At 42.2% G+C, this 13,264-nt stretch overlaps 2 protein-coding genes across 4 annotated transcripts in view; both read right to left on the bottom strand.

Moving 5' to 3' along the window:
- The window catches only part of acot7 (acyl-CoA thioesterase 7), a 52,848-nt gene extending 51,081 nt beyond the window's left edge, over positions 1 to 1,767 (bottom strand). Inside the window, exon 1 of one of the 2 annotated variants that reach the window (XM_056385749.1) lies at positions 1,308 to 1,767. In XM_056385749.1, the coding sequence (XP_056241724.1) occupies positions 1,308 to 1,360 (53 nt within the window). In that variant the 5' untranslated portion in view covers positions 1,361 to 1,767. The remainder of the gene's footprint in view (positions 1 to 1,307) is intronic. The other variant, XM_056385747.1, reaches the window with a different exon arrangement.
- Positions 1,768 to 2,278: 511 nt separating this feature from the next.
- LOC130175319 (transcription factor HES-2-like) lies at positions 2,279 to 3,764 on the bottom strand. 2 transcript variants are annotated; one of them, XM_056385750.1, is made up of 4 exons: positions 3,608 to 3,764; positions 3,408 to 3,503; positions 3,210 to 3,297; positions 2,279 to 3,107 (listed from the first exon to the last, which is right to left on the bottom strand). In XM_056385750.1, the coding sequence occupies exons 1-4, from the start codon at positions 3,695 to 3,697 to the stop codon at positions 2,776 to 2,778; spliced, it is 606 nt and encodes a 201-aa protein (XP_056241725.1). In that variant the 5' UTR covers positions 3,698 to 3,764; the 3' UTR covers positions 2,279 to 2,775. The 2 variants fall into 2 exon arrangements, with proteins under 2 accessions (XP_056241725.1, XP_056241726.1); XM_056385751.1 differs by having other exon boundaries at positions 3,210 to 3,294.
- Positions 3,765 to 13,264: the final 9,500 nt, after the last annotated feature.

Below are 13,264 nucleotides of genomic sequence, written 5' to 3'. Positions count from 1 at the left end.
AATATAAGAATATTTTGACCAAACAGCCAAATGTTCTTGCCTTCCCCATAACTTTATAAACAAGAAAATGTTTCAGAAGAATTCCCTGTCACACGGACATTACGACCAAACAGGTTGATATTTTAATTGTTCATTTTACTTGGGTTGAACAGTCTAATTGAGCAGACTGAGTTGCATTGTTTAATTATAATTCAGCTTTAAAAGCACAGGAGGTCATGACATGTTTTTAGAAATTTCTTACAGCTGTAACTAAAGGGACTGTGTGATTTTCCTGGGCTAGCAAGGTGTCTGCTGAGGACAGCATCTGCTCTGGTTATAGATCCATAAATATATGTGGTTGTTCTGTGTATGTGGTTATATATGAGGTTGGAATCTCTTCTTTCTGTGAAGCCAAACATAAAAACAAACAGTGAGTGAGTCAGCAGTGTGTCAAAATGTGTCAAATGTGGCTAACACCTAAATAAACCAGGCCTTCAATGGATGCAACTAGCAAGACAAAGCAGGATAAGACATGACAAGTCCCAGGACAGGTTTGTGTGTGACGGCTTTGAGGGAATTTAAAGCTGTGGTGAGCTGTGGGGGCTTTCAAAAACAATCTCAAACATAAGCTTGAGTTCTGACATGCTGTGACAGAGCTGTTGGCCTCCACCTGCAGGCCAACACAAGTACTGTACAATCAACCCTGCGTGCTTCTGGGAAATGAAGCATTTTCATTGTAAAGGTATTTTAATGGGCGGCAGTCATGACCACTGCTCAGCTGGCTGTTTCCCTTCAATGTTCTTCAATATTCTTTTTTGGGGGGAAATAAATAATGGATCAACTCCACGCTATTTCAGCACACAGTCGAGACAGACTATTTACAGCAGCCAAATCATTCAAAGGCTACACTTTAAAATAAAACTTTTATTGGCGTTTCGGTGAAATGATGGCGACCTTAACGTGTCCTTGGTAGTTTTAGCGCGTCCCAGCGGTTCTAACCGCGTTGAGGTCATCATATACGACATGCGACATAGATGGTCTGCACCTCTGCCGGAAGCCCACTGACTAATAACATGAAAACACCCCCTTTCAATGACCGTTAACTACCCAGGATGAAACCCTGTCGACGGTGTAGCGACGGTGTGTCTGTGCAGACGGGGGTGTACTTGTGCATTATATCGGGACATGTAGCGGATTATCCGGGTGATTATCCCGGGAGGAACGCTGAGCGACGCCGGCAGCCGCGCGGTTATCAGCGGCAGCAGCACGTTACTAGCATGTGAAGGCTGCTCGCACATGTGTTAATGTGTCGTGTTAAACGCTCCTACCTGCATAATTGAAGAGAGGATCCCGCCGCCTCGCGCGCCTCCGGTACCGACATGGTGATGATGGTGGTGGTGATGATGATGATGATGAGGATGATGATGATGATGATAAGCTCTCGGGTTTGTTGGTCTCGTGTTGCAGCGAGATTCCTGTGTGATGGGAGTCTCAGTGAGGGGGGATCAGACTCCTCCGGCGTCCACCGGCCGCTCCGCTCACGTTCTCACAGAGAAATGAGTCATCCGCGCGGAAAGTACTTAGACCTCACAGTAATGCTGAAATGATGTTTCGTGTAATGGAGCAAAAAAAAAAAAAAAACTCATTTCAAAGTATGTTATTTTGCTCAGGTTACAGTTAGTGAGCGATGACTTGCAACGAAGTGAACGGAAAAGACATGGTGATTGCGCAACACAGGAAACCAATGTCGATACCTAGAACCGCAGGAGGAGGGCAGCAGAGACTGCAGCTGACAGCACCACCAGGGGCGGTGCTTCATGGCACCTGTAGAGGGCGCCTCTGACCACAACATCCATCCAGGAGTCGCGCTGACTAACGGTTTTTATTCTGTTCAAATCTGCTTGACAGATGTGTCGCCCCTGCCTTTTCTAATTAAACATAGAAATGTTCCCATATAAGGAAACATTACATCATAGTTGCTGAACAAAGGAGTCTGCTGAAGCTGTCTTTAGTTTCCATGCTCCTATTGTTGGAAGGAGGCAGCCTTGAAACTCCGTTGTCCTTTTCCCTGCTGCCTCTCAGTCACGTGTACCTTGGCACACGGTTCTTTGTGTGTGCGCTTTGCTGTGTGATATTTCATGTGACTTGTTTTTTTTTTTTTTGGCCCTGTAATTTTAATACAAATCAGTTTGGCTGTAGTGTGTCAGCAGTGTGTAGCCATTTGTGCGTTAAGGATGCGTAATTACGCACATGAGTAAAGACCAATATTCTTACAATAAAGTGTAGAGACAACACGAGATCTAACCACGACATCGTAGTTTTATTTGTGTTTATACAGTATATATACAACATCTGCTATCAATAGCAAAAATAAAACACATCCCAACAGAGATACTTACAGTGACACATAATATGTCTACAAATTCATCTGCACAGACAGGATACTGAAGTCTATGGTGCAAATTCAAACATACACTGACCCTTGGGGTCTTACAGGGCTGTTTCAATAGCCCTTAATAACTTAGTCCGCGGAGAGGACTAAATATTTACCGTATACATACATGCAGATTTAAAAAAAATACGACTGTCTAAATTTGTCAACTCATACAGGACAACAGACTCGTGCGCAAAACGTAAGTATATAATACTCAACCAATACGATTTAACGATGAATTCTGGCTATTCATCAACGGAAACGATGCATTAAATCACCGTGTATATTTACACGTGATGCTATCTCAACATGTCGCCTAGATATCAAATATTTTACAGTCTTTTCACAAGCTTTTGAGAAATCTACCAAGGTCTCCACATGGCAGCGCTGACAGGCTGCGGGCCTGGCTGCGCTGGGCTGGGAGCCCCTGCGCCGCTGCTGCCGCGGGACTGGCTCTCAGGTCTGGAGCTGAAGCCGGATTTGAGGCTCAGGAGTCTCTGCTGGATCTGAGGGAAAGTCTTGAAACTCTTGGCGCAGCAGTTGCGGCAGGTTGGGGTGACGGTGGCGGGCATGGATTGCTGAACGAAGTCGTTGACGCGCTGGCACGCGTCTTGGTCCAGGCTCGTTTTGGGAAGCAGAGCGGAGACGCGCTGGAGGCAGGCTTTGAAGCCTTCTCTGTAACTGTCTGCGGAATCTGAAAAGGAGATGAAATATTATTTTCGTTGTTCAAAAATTATGAGTCTGCCATTCATACATTTGTCAGGAAACGTGTTAAACAATCAGAACAATAACTCACCTTTAGTGTGAAGGGGTGGAATGTCGCTGAGAAACCTCACTGTCATTTCCAGGATGTCGGCTTTCTCAAGCTTGGAGTAACGAGTCTTCTGGAGAAAATAATAAAACAAATGTTAAACATATGGGTCTAAATGTGGCCTTGACGTGAGAATAGGTCTATCTGAAATCTGCATGTGTAGAGATCGTTTTAATAACTTACATCTCTGCCAGTAAGAGGAAGGATGAGGTTTTTCAGGTGGTTTAGGCTGTCGTTGATGCGGGCGCGCCTTCTTTTTTCCATCAGAGGTTTCATAGTCTGAAAAGATCAAAAAAATATTTATTATTGATTCAATACATTAAGAGAAAGACATATGAGAAACTGTCTAAGATAATAAAGGAAAATTCAGTGACTTCTCTTACCTTTCTGAGCTCAAGAGCCTGTTTTCTTTTGGCCACAGTTAGCCTTGGAGAAAAAGAATGGAGAGCTTTGCAAGTCATGTTTGGAGACATTTTCAGCGTCGTCTTTGTGCCAGAGAAGTGTCCAGAGAGAAATCAGCGGAGATCTGTCTCTAACGGCCCAGAGCTGCGGTATATATCCAGGTCCGTGGCGTCGGTCTTCGTGCGTCATGGGTACGCCCCCAAGCCGATTCAAAACGATTTGCTCCGGCCACGTATTCCATGAAAAAAAAAACACAAAAGCATCACATTTAGAAAGATAACCATCTGTCTTCTACTCTAATCCAAGCGTAACAACTGCAGTGCGTGTCTGCGTTATGATCCATAAACTAAATCAAACTAAATCTGCCTCAGCTGTGAAGAAATAAGTGCGTAAAGAAGCTTAATGTTTGGCCCATTCACCCAATGCAAGTTCTGCAAACTTTCAAATTCAGTCTACATCATATTAAATAGTTAACAATTTAGTTCACTGTTAGTAAACAATGAGGTTTATGCATAGTAGATGGAACAGGTTGTTTTCTTTGCAAATACATTATTGACGCGTAATTACGCACCAATAACTATTTATGGTTGGAAACAAAGCGTTGGCTGAATAGTATCCATTTATTTGGTGAGCTAATGAAACATTAAAAATAACATTTTATCTGAAACAACAAATTCTGACTTTGCATTATTAATAAGATTTGTTCATTCCCTGTTGCTGTTCCACGCTGTTTACTTTTTATTATGCTTATGAGCAAGTTTGATCACATATCACTGAGGTAATGCTGAATGTTTTAAATAAATAATAATATAATAATTAGAACAACAGGGTGCAATACATACATTGCTGACATAGGGGTCAGGGTTGCGTGTATGGAAAAGTGTTTGCAGAGATACAGACTCTTACTCCAATCACATACCCAAGCCACGCTACTTTCAAATAACATCTGCTCTTAGATTTTGACAACAATAGTTTTGCATATGACGTTTCTATGCAGTTTCTGCCCGGGGGAGTCTCTACCTGTAGGGTGTATCCCGGTTGCCAGGGCTGAAAAACAGCGGGTGGATAGTGAGGGAGCATGTTCTTCAATAACAATGGCCATTTTAATAAATCTTTAGACTTTTTAACTTTTGGACTTGTTTTGTTAATTACCAACCATCGTGTCTTGTGAGGTATGAAACAAACTTTGAATTGCAGACTTCAGATTTTGCAGATATCAAATAAAAAACTGGAGCGACATGACAACCCATCAAATGCCACTGCACCCAGGGGAACCACGCGTGCAGCACGCGCCACGGGGACCAGATGGCTGTCTGTTACCGAGCCTTGAACCCCACCCTCTCCAGCCTCCATGCATGACCCCACCCCCACTCCTGCACCACACCGGCATCCCGCACAGCCAAACTCCCTGTTCCACCATGGTATAGCTCCAACTCTCATCCAAAAGATGTGACACACACACACACACACACACACACTCTTTTTCTATAAACCTTACACGCATGACACATGATCTCCACGCAGTTTTAGCGTGGGTATCCCATCTGCATGCTTCTAATGGGTCCATGTTGTTAGTGTCCAACTGAAAACAAACCTCTCACCCCCCTGTTTAGGAACTCCGTGATGCAATTGTCTCCTTTAGCTTGACTCCTGGATATTTTGGCGTCCAAGCTATCATGAAATGCTTGTTTGTCAATATAAGGCTACATGGTGATGACGAAACACAAAGCTCAATCTGTTGATGGGGGGGGGGGGGGGGGGGGGGTGTTTGTCTGCCTCACAGCGTCCTGTTTGACTGAGTATTAAACATCAGGTAGTTCACACTGAAAAACGCAGAGAATCTTCAGAATGTGCAGAGGTAGTTTTATTCTGACACGGTGCCGACGTCCTACAGTAGAAACACATGACCCATGAAGATATATATTAATAAATATATGAAAGCAGTTATACAAAGGAAGATCAAAAGTCTGCAGTCATCTTACTACTACTAGGTAGGAGGATATTTTTGTCTTATAGCCTATAAACGTTCAGTTATTTTCCACCTTGCATTATTCAAGTGGTTTGATCTATTCCCTCTTTATGACTAACAGGGAGGTGAATGTTTGCTACAGTTTAAATGGAATTAGGGGCAGTGCATTTCAAGAGTATTTCTACGACTTGAAATGGGAAAAACATTAAGTCTACAGAGTCCAGATCATGTAGACATGGTTTCTAGTTGTGCTGCTTCAAAAAAAAAATATATATTAAAAAAAATCCAAGCGTTGCTAGGAAGTTGAGAGGCACACTTACTGCACGCGCCCCTCACCTCCCCGCTGGGACCGAGGGATGATGGGGGTTGGAACAAGGGTGGGGGGAAGGGGTAGGTGGGGGTACACTTCTCCCGAGTTTTTGCTCTTACGGTTAGAGTCCTCTTTTGTTTTTTCAAGCAAATTCGGCGTCGGTAGACCCATCTGCGCAGCGAGAACAGGGAGCCTTTGTCTGAAAATGTTCTGACACTTCATGGGAATTAAGAGTCACACGCGGGCTGGGGGGGAGGGGTGGGGGGGGGGGGGGCAGCAACGGCGAGTGGGACTCCACCTGACCCTTACCGCCGTGTGATGTGAGCAGAGACAACGTTTTTTTCCTAATCACGAACAATGGCATCAACATTTTTTTTTTCCAGCTCTAACTTCTGATCCGCGCATCATCAGCAGGTCTGAACCGTTCAGTGATCACGGTGAAAGAGAATGTGTTGATGTACAATGAATAAAGGCTGCAGGCAGAGTTTATCCAGTGTGTAATGAAAGCAATCATGTGACCAACATGTCTTGTTTCACAAAAATATCCCAGTTGTGTCCCATTGTGTTTGACTGACTGGTTGTGTCAGAGCACCAAGTTATCACACGTTGATTTTTACCTTTGTGGACAATCTGGAGCCGTTTATAATAACATTTAGCTATTAACTAATTGGGTATTTCCATCGTCTTTGATTGAATCACTTTGTTCTACTTCAGTGAAAAAAGTAAAAACTTGTTTGAAAAAATGTAAAACTGAAATTAACAACAAAGTGTAAAACTGAAAATACAAACAAGCCCATGTTTCAGAGGAGTTTGTAGTAAACAGGGTTTGAATGCAGTTTCTGTGGTTGCGTTTGAGGACTGAAACTAGGTGTTTCTCATTCACCTTGTGAACAAATAAGGTTTCATATACTGTATATGTGTATGTGAGTGTATGTGTCTCCAGTGGTTCACCTGATCAACAGAGCAACAGCGATGTTTTTACCCGTTCAAATGAGAATTATTTTCACTCGCTTCTTTCTCCCAGCCTTTGTGAAAGTGTCGTGTTTCATATCACTGATCAGAATGAAACTAATCTGATGCTGTGAGGGTTCTGTGATACAGGACCCGCAAAGCAGAACTCCAGCCAGGGGTTGAAGGAGTTTGGGGTTTGGGCAGGATGACAGGGGAAGTGTCCAGGCAAAGGTTAGCTGCAGGCACAGAGGCGGAAAATGGATTCCTTGACGGATGATGCTGTAGTGGGGGGTGGAGGCAGGGGGAGAGCCACAGGTGACTGCAGTTCTGGCAGGTAGGTGAGATGAATTTGGAGATCCCTTGATTCCACAGACAGTTGAGCACAGGACTGGACTGGCAGACGAAAAGAAAGCGGAGGTGGATGAGGCAAACATTGAGGAAGCAGGATAATGAACCCGGAGCACAGGAAAAAGCCATGGCTATCAAAATAATCCAAATGAGCAAAATGAGATTCAAAGAACAGGAGAAGGCTGTAGCATAATACCACTGCGGGTGACTCAACGATCTGGCCAAGAACGCTGAGCTGACCGGTCTCTCTTCACTGCAGCAGCATGTGGTGTCGATGGCAAGATAAACATCAGGTGTGGAAGGCACTGACACAGACACACACATTGGAAATTCATTGAAACACAGCTAAATTAATCTTGACAATTATCCTGCTAGTTCAGCAGTGTCAGTTACCATGGTTACTGACCAGGGAATCCTATAAGCCACAGTGATGGAACCGAACTCTGACTTTATATTAGCGAGACTAACAAAATAAGCCAGGATTTTCCTTTTTCTCCGTTGATGGAACTGGGTCCTGACCCTGATAGATACCATAACAAGAGAATGGATACTCAGCCAACTGATTCTCTACCCATCAAGGCTGTGATGTGCACATACATGATCATATAACCTGATGAAGCCAAAACATTGGCACAATATTCTCAAAAGTGTATTCTGTTTTTATTGGACAATAACAAACTGGGCAACGTGAATGTCAGTGTTGGGAAATGATTGTACATTGCCCATTAAAAGCATTCTCCATGAACACTTTCAGGATTTGTCGATATACAATTCTGAATCAAAAGGGATTTTAACAGTGATCAACAAATGATCAATAAATTGTTTCCCTCATGAGAACACAGACGAATCACAGTGCAGCCAGTTGGTTTTAGAAATCACAACTGGTTAAACTGAGACCTGTGTGAAGTCGAGGGGTTTCAGTTGGTTGTTGTACTACAAATCCATCTGTTCCTCAAACTATTGGAGACCAAGTCTCAAGGCAAAACTTCCACCACGAAGACAAAGGAACAGTCCCAACAACTCAGCCGAAAGGTGAGTGACAGCGCAAGACACCGAGATAACGATGGCGACTCTGAAGCTTCACAGGCTCTGACTGGAAGGACTGTGCATACAACCACAGCCGGTCAGAGACATAACGCATCAGCATGGGAGAGAGGTAAAGAGAACTCTCTCTCAAAAAACTCCAAAATGCCATCTTAGCTACAGTTTACCAGAAGGCATGTGGGAGACCACCAGACCACCCTCCATGTTTGGTGGTTAGTACATATAGTCACAAACATACTGCCCCTGGAAGAACACGCTGCTGTGGGGGATGCTTCTGCAGCAGACCTGGGAAGGCTTGTGAGGGCGGAGAGGAAGATGATTGCAGCTAAAAATAGGGAAAATATGATGCAGTCTGCAAGAAACCTGCAACCTGCAACAACACAGTGAGTTCAAGCATAAAGCCGAAGAATCAGACTCCAGACCTCACTCATGATCAGTGGCGCCGGCCATAGTTTGCACAAGAACCACCTGTACGCTCCCCATAGGTTTCCCATTGATTGAAACATTAATTAATGTATTTTAGCATTAAAGTTAAGACACGACACCACAATAAATCTCTGATTAGCCTCCTACCACATGCATTTCAAAGCCCAATCAGAAGGCCTGAAAAACAACAGCAGCTAAATAGCAAGCTACAATATACTATTATATACTACATTGAATGTCCCAGAGAATCGTGCAGTAAAAGTCTCAGATTTCCTCAGTTAGCATCATCATCATAAGAACAGTTGTCTAACTAACTACTAAAGACACAGCATCAAGACCAAACCAAGCTGCTGCAATAAACAATCAAAAAACCTCATGACACAATTAAATGAAATAGTGTTCCTGCCAATATGAAGTTCATTCTGTCTGAATGTGACACCAAACTCTAACAGAACGACCTCCGCATCAATTCCAATATGATGATTGATGTTCATCAGTGCTCCACATCTGCAGTGTCAGCACTGGGCTCCTTTATCCCCTGCTCTCCTCTTCAATCTAGACTCATAACGTTAGTGAGTGGATGCAGCTAAAAAAATAAGTCAGGATCTCCTGTTGTCACCCTTTTATTTTCAAGATGTTAAACAAACAAAGTCTTTTTTTTTTTTTTTTTTAAATGTACACACAGTGTTACGGCTGCTGGTGCCACTGCTCATGATCAGCCAGACCTTGCCACACAGACTCAAGGACAAAGACAATAAGAGACATGACACATAGAGGCATAAAGGAAAGTGAATGAAAACCTCCGAGGGTAGTGGACACTTTTTATAGTTCTCCAGTTGTTACCTGTCTTTTCATACACAATCTTAATCCTCCACTTTTTAGACAAAAGGTCTTAGTTAATGGTTAGACAGTAGACACTGTGACACCTATTCTATTAGTTTATACAATAATGTATACTACATTATGTTTGGTCACTGGGGCATAAGCAAAAATGTGTGTTTTCATGGGAACAAGGAACATTCAAAGTCCAGTAACAATCTGCGCAGCACAGTAATAACTCAGAGGACATGTTGAATATTATTACCCATTAATATCCTTTTTTTTATATATAACTATTTTAGTTATTATTCTGTGTAAAAATGCAATTTTAAATGCTGAAGTTAACATGAGCTCCAGCGCCCTGAGTGGGTGTGCATTAGGGCCGTCACAATATCAGATTTTCCCTACACAATTAGTCAAATGCATCTGTAACTTTGTTTATGGTATGTTTTGTCTCTGTTGTGGCAAATGAATTAGACTCAAATACGAGTGCAGGGAGGTGGAGAGTGGACAGTGAAAAGCCAACTAGATGAACTGATAAACAAAAGACCCACAAGCGTTACGTCTGCCATCATGATGTAATCATATGTGTATTAATTACACACTATCAATGTATGATTTTTAAATGTCATGGTTATCGTCAGTACCAGTATATCACTACACCCCCAGTGTCCAGCATGGACCCAGAAACAGGCAGTTTTCATGAGCCACCTGATAAATCACATGCTGAAGACTCATATTATCTTTGGCTGAACTTCTTCCATCTCTAACAAGCAGGACTAATTACAAGCAACCAATAACCTTCGGTGTGCGCAGGAGCATTTAAGCTTTGTCTTAAGATGTTTTACAAATGCAAACCCGTCTTTTAAGAAACCATCACTGTGGTTTCTCAGCTGGATGTTTTTTGCATTGTTAGTATTAACAAATGTGTGGTATTCTCACAGATCACCACACATTTTCATATCAGTCCTCTTTCACAGAGCCACTGGTTTCAGTTCATCCCAGTGCAATCTGGCAGTCAACCTCAAGAGGCATCAAACGTACTTAAGTTACATTTCATGGACTTGAGAAATATTACTTGATAATCCATCAAGTAATATTTCCTCACCATTGTTGGTTTCCTCAGCAATTCTTTCCACAAACCCTTTCCAATATTTATGAGTTGTATGCCTGTTGTATTTGCATTGATATTGTCAGAAAATCAAACCTAAGACAAACAACAAGAAATCAAATATGGTGAACCGTCTGACTTTGGTTGCTGCATTTAAAAAATTGTGTGTTTTTATGTGTTTGTTGGACCATCTTTAAAGTCTCTTTTCTTTGGTTCATAACCACTGAAGGATGGTATTAAATTGGAATTTCTGAACGGATAAAAAACAACATTAACAAATTAAAAATAAGTGATAAGAAACATTGTGTGGAATAACCTGGTTTTCTGCATTAATTGGTCATAAAATTTGATGTGGTCTTCATCTTAGTCACAGTACAGACACACACAATGTGCCTGTGTATTTATTGAACATAGCCATCGAACATTCCCCGTTGTGGTGGAGAAAGTAAGTGAATCCTTGGATTTACTCATTGGTCAAACCTCCTTTGGCACCAGTAACCAATCACACCTGCAGAATGTTCAGGAGAAGTCTTCCTTATAGAACAGCTTCAGATCAACTATATTCTTCTGATGTCTGGTGTGAACGGCTCTCTTCAGCTCTGTCCACAGCGTTTTCATTTTCATGGATTGAAGTCTGGTCTCTGACTGGGCCACTTCCAGAAGGTGGATTTCTTTTTGTTTGAAGGTAGCAGATTCACTTTGATGTTTAGGCTCATTGTGCCGCCGCATCACCCCGACATCATCCCGTGAGAGACCTCGATAAACTTGGGAACTCATTTTTTCCCTGTGACAACCTGGAGCTGTCCAGGCCCAGAGGCAGTAAAGCAGCACCGCATCATGATGCTCCCTCCGCCCTGCTTCACCTTTGGGATGGTGTTTTCATGCTGGTATGCAGTGGCCTTTTTACTTACACCACAATGCTGCATGTTCCTCCCAAACATATCAACATAGTTTTATCAGCCCACAGTAACATGGTCCCAGTAGCACTGTGCAGTGTCAGGGTGCTCTTTGGCAAACTTCAGGCATGTGATGCACCATGATTTGTGATGGTAGACTCATGAACAGAGATGTGAACCCCCTTCATTTATTATCTCAGGCCTTCAGCTGTTATTCTGAGCTTCTTTGTTATGTTACTGAATATGGATCATTCTGCATTGTGCCTTTGGAGTCATCTTTGCTAGACGCCCACTTCTAGAAAGAGTAGCCACAGAACTAACTTATTCTCAGTTTATAGACAGTTTGTCTGAATGTGAACTGATGAATATTTAAACTCTGTTACTCTAACGCAAATCATACTAAGTCTTATAAAATCTCTTTTTTGTGAGGCATGCTTCACATTAGAAGATGTTTGCTGTTTTTTTAATAAGTCAAAGTATAGCTCTAATCCACACTTTGTTTCATTGATTTGCCTCCAGGTTCACATAGTTTTTCCAACCCACACTGTGAATGTTCAGATGATGTTTTTAATATGAACAAGAACAACACAACGATGTATGTGTTATTGGGTAAAATAGGTTGTGTTTATTCATAATTGTAACTTGGATGAAGATCTGACCGTATTTTAGGACAAATTTATACTGGAGGGAATTCTGAAGGGTTTACTTATTTTTTTCTTGCCACTGTGAGGAAATCTGTGTTGTATGTTTCAAGTCTGTACGTGTTGATTTTCATACCAAATTAAAACGAATGCAACTAAAAGCCTAAAAGCCAAGAAAGTCTTGTCGTTCTTCAGAACAAGTTCGCTTCCTGTCACAGCATTGGTCTGTGTCGCAGAGAACAGAAACACTTGCACTTAAGATGCCCATCTGAATTCATTATGGATACATGTACCTTCATAATGCATTATAGGAGAGGAGTTGCTATAAGCCTCCATAACACTTCATAGTATCCAACAACAAATACATACATTGTATTAATATGACATTCATAATGGCAGGAGGATGTTGTGTGTTTGAACAGTGCACAGCACTACTTCCTACTGGGATAAACACATGTAGAAACAGAATCTGATTTATATCCAGTATAATCAGCAGCAAATATAAAGGGAGGGGGGACGGAGTCTTTTTTACAGAGAGTTTGTGCAAAAGAAGCTGCCATGACAAACAACCACAGCTATAGGCTGTAAAATCCTAGATAAGAAAACATACAAGGGAAACAGGCTAATGTCCTGTATTATTCAGTAAAAGCTGGACGGTTCAGGACATCACAGTCTTACAAAGCCTTATGGAAATCACAGGTTATTGTAGTGTGAGATGGAAAGTAGTGTGACTACCAGCTGTTCCATTTATAAACCTTCTACTGACAGGGAAATGCTACGTCATTATTTATTAGGGAAATGCAAGATATTGTAACAAACAAGTGGTTGCTTGAAATCTGTCATTGTAATTCACAACCAGTCCAACTTCTTCCCTCCAATTTGGCGGCAACTGGAGAGGCGCCGCACATCAGCGACAATGGAGCAGCTGCTCATCAGCATCAATAGGCTCCAGCTGACCTGTGGCTTTACGCGTTTGCGCGCCTTTTTTTTTTATTGCTTTCATTTCCGAGAGTCCTCTCTTCAGGGCGTCTGGGCTCAATGATTCATTTAAGAACCTTATATCATCGCAGAATATATAGATCACACCATCACAACCATCTTCGACGAGTGCACATTTATTGAA

Source organism: Seriola aureovittata, chromosome 9, assembly GCF_021018895.1.
Source record: "Seriola aureovittata isolate HTS-2021-v1 ecotype China chromosome 9, ASM2101889v1, whole genome shotgun sequence".
Taxonomy (NCBI): domain Eukaryota; kingdom Metazoa; phylum Chordata; class Actinopteri; order Carangiformes; family Carangidae; genus Seriola; species Seriola aureovittata.
The sequence above is the reverse complement of the archived record's forward strand: the minus strand, read 5'-3'. Positions and strand labels throughout refer to the sequence as shown.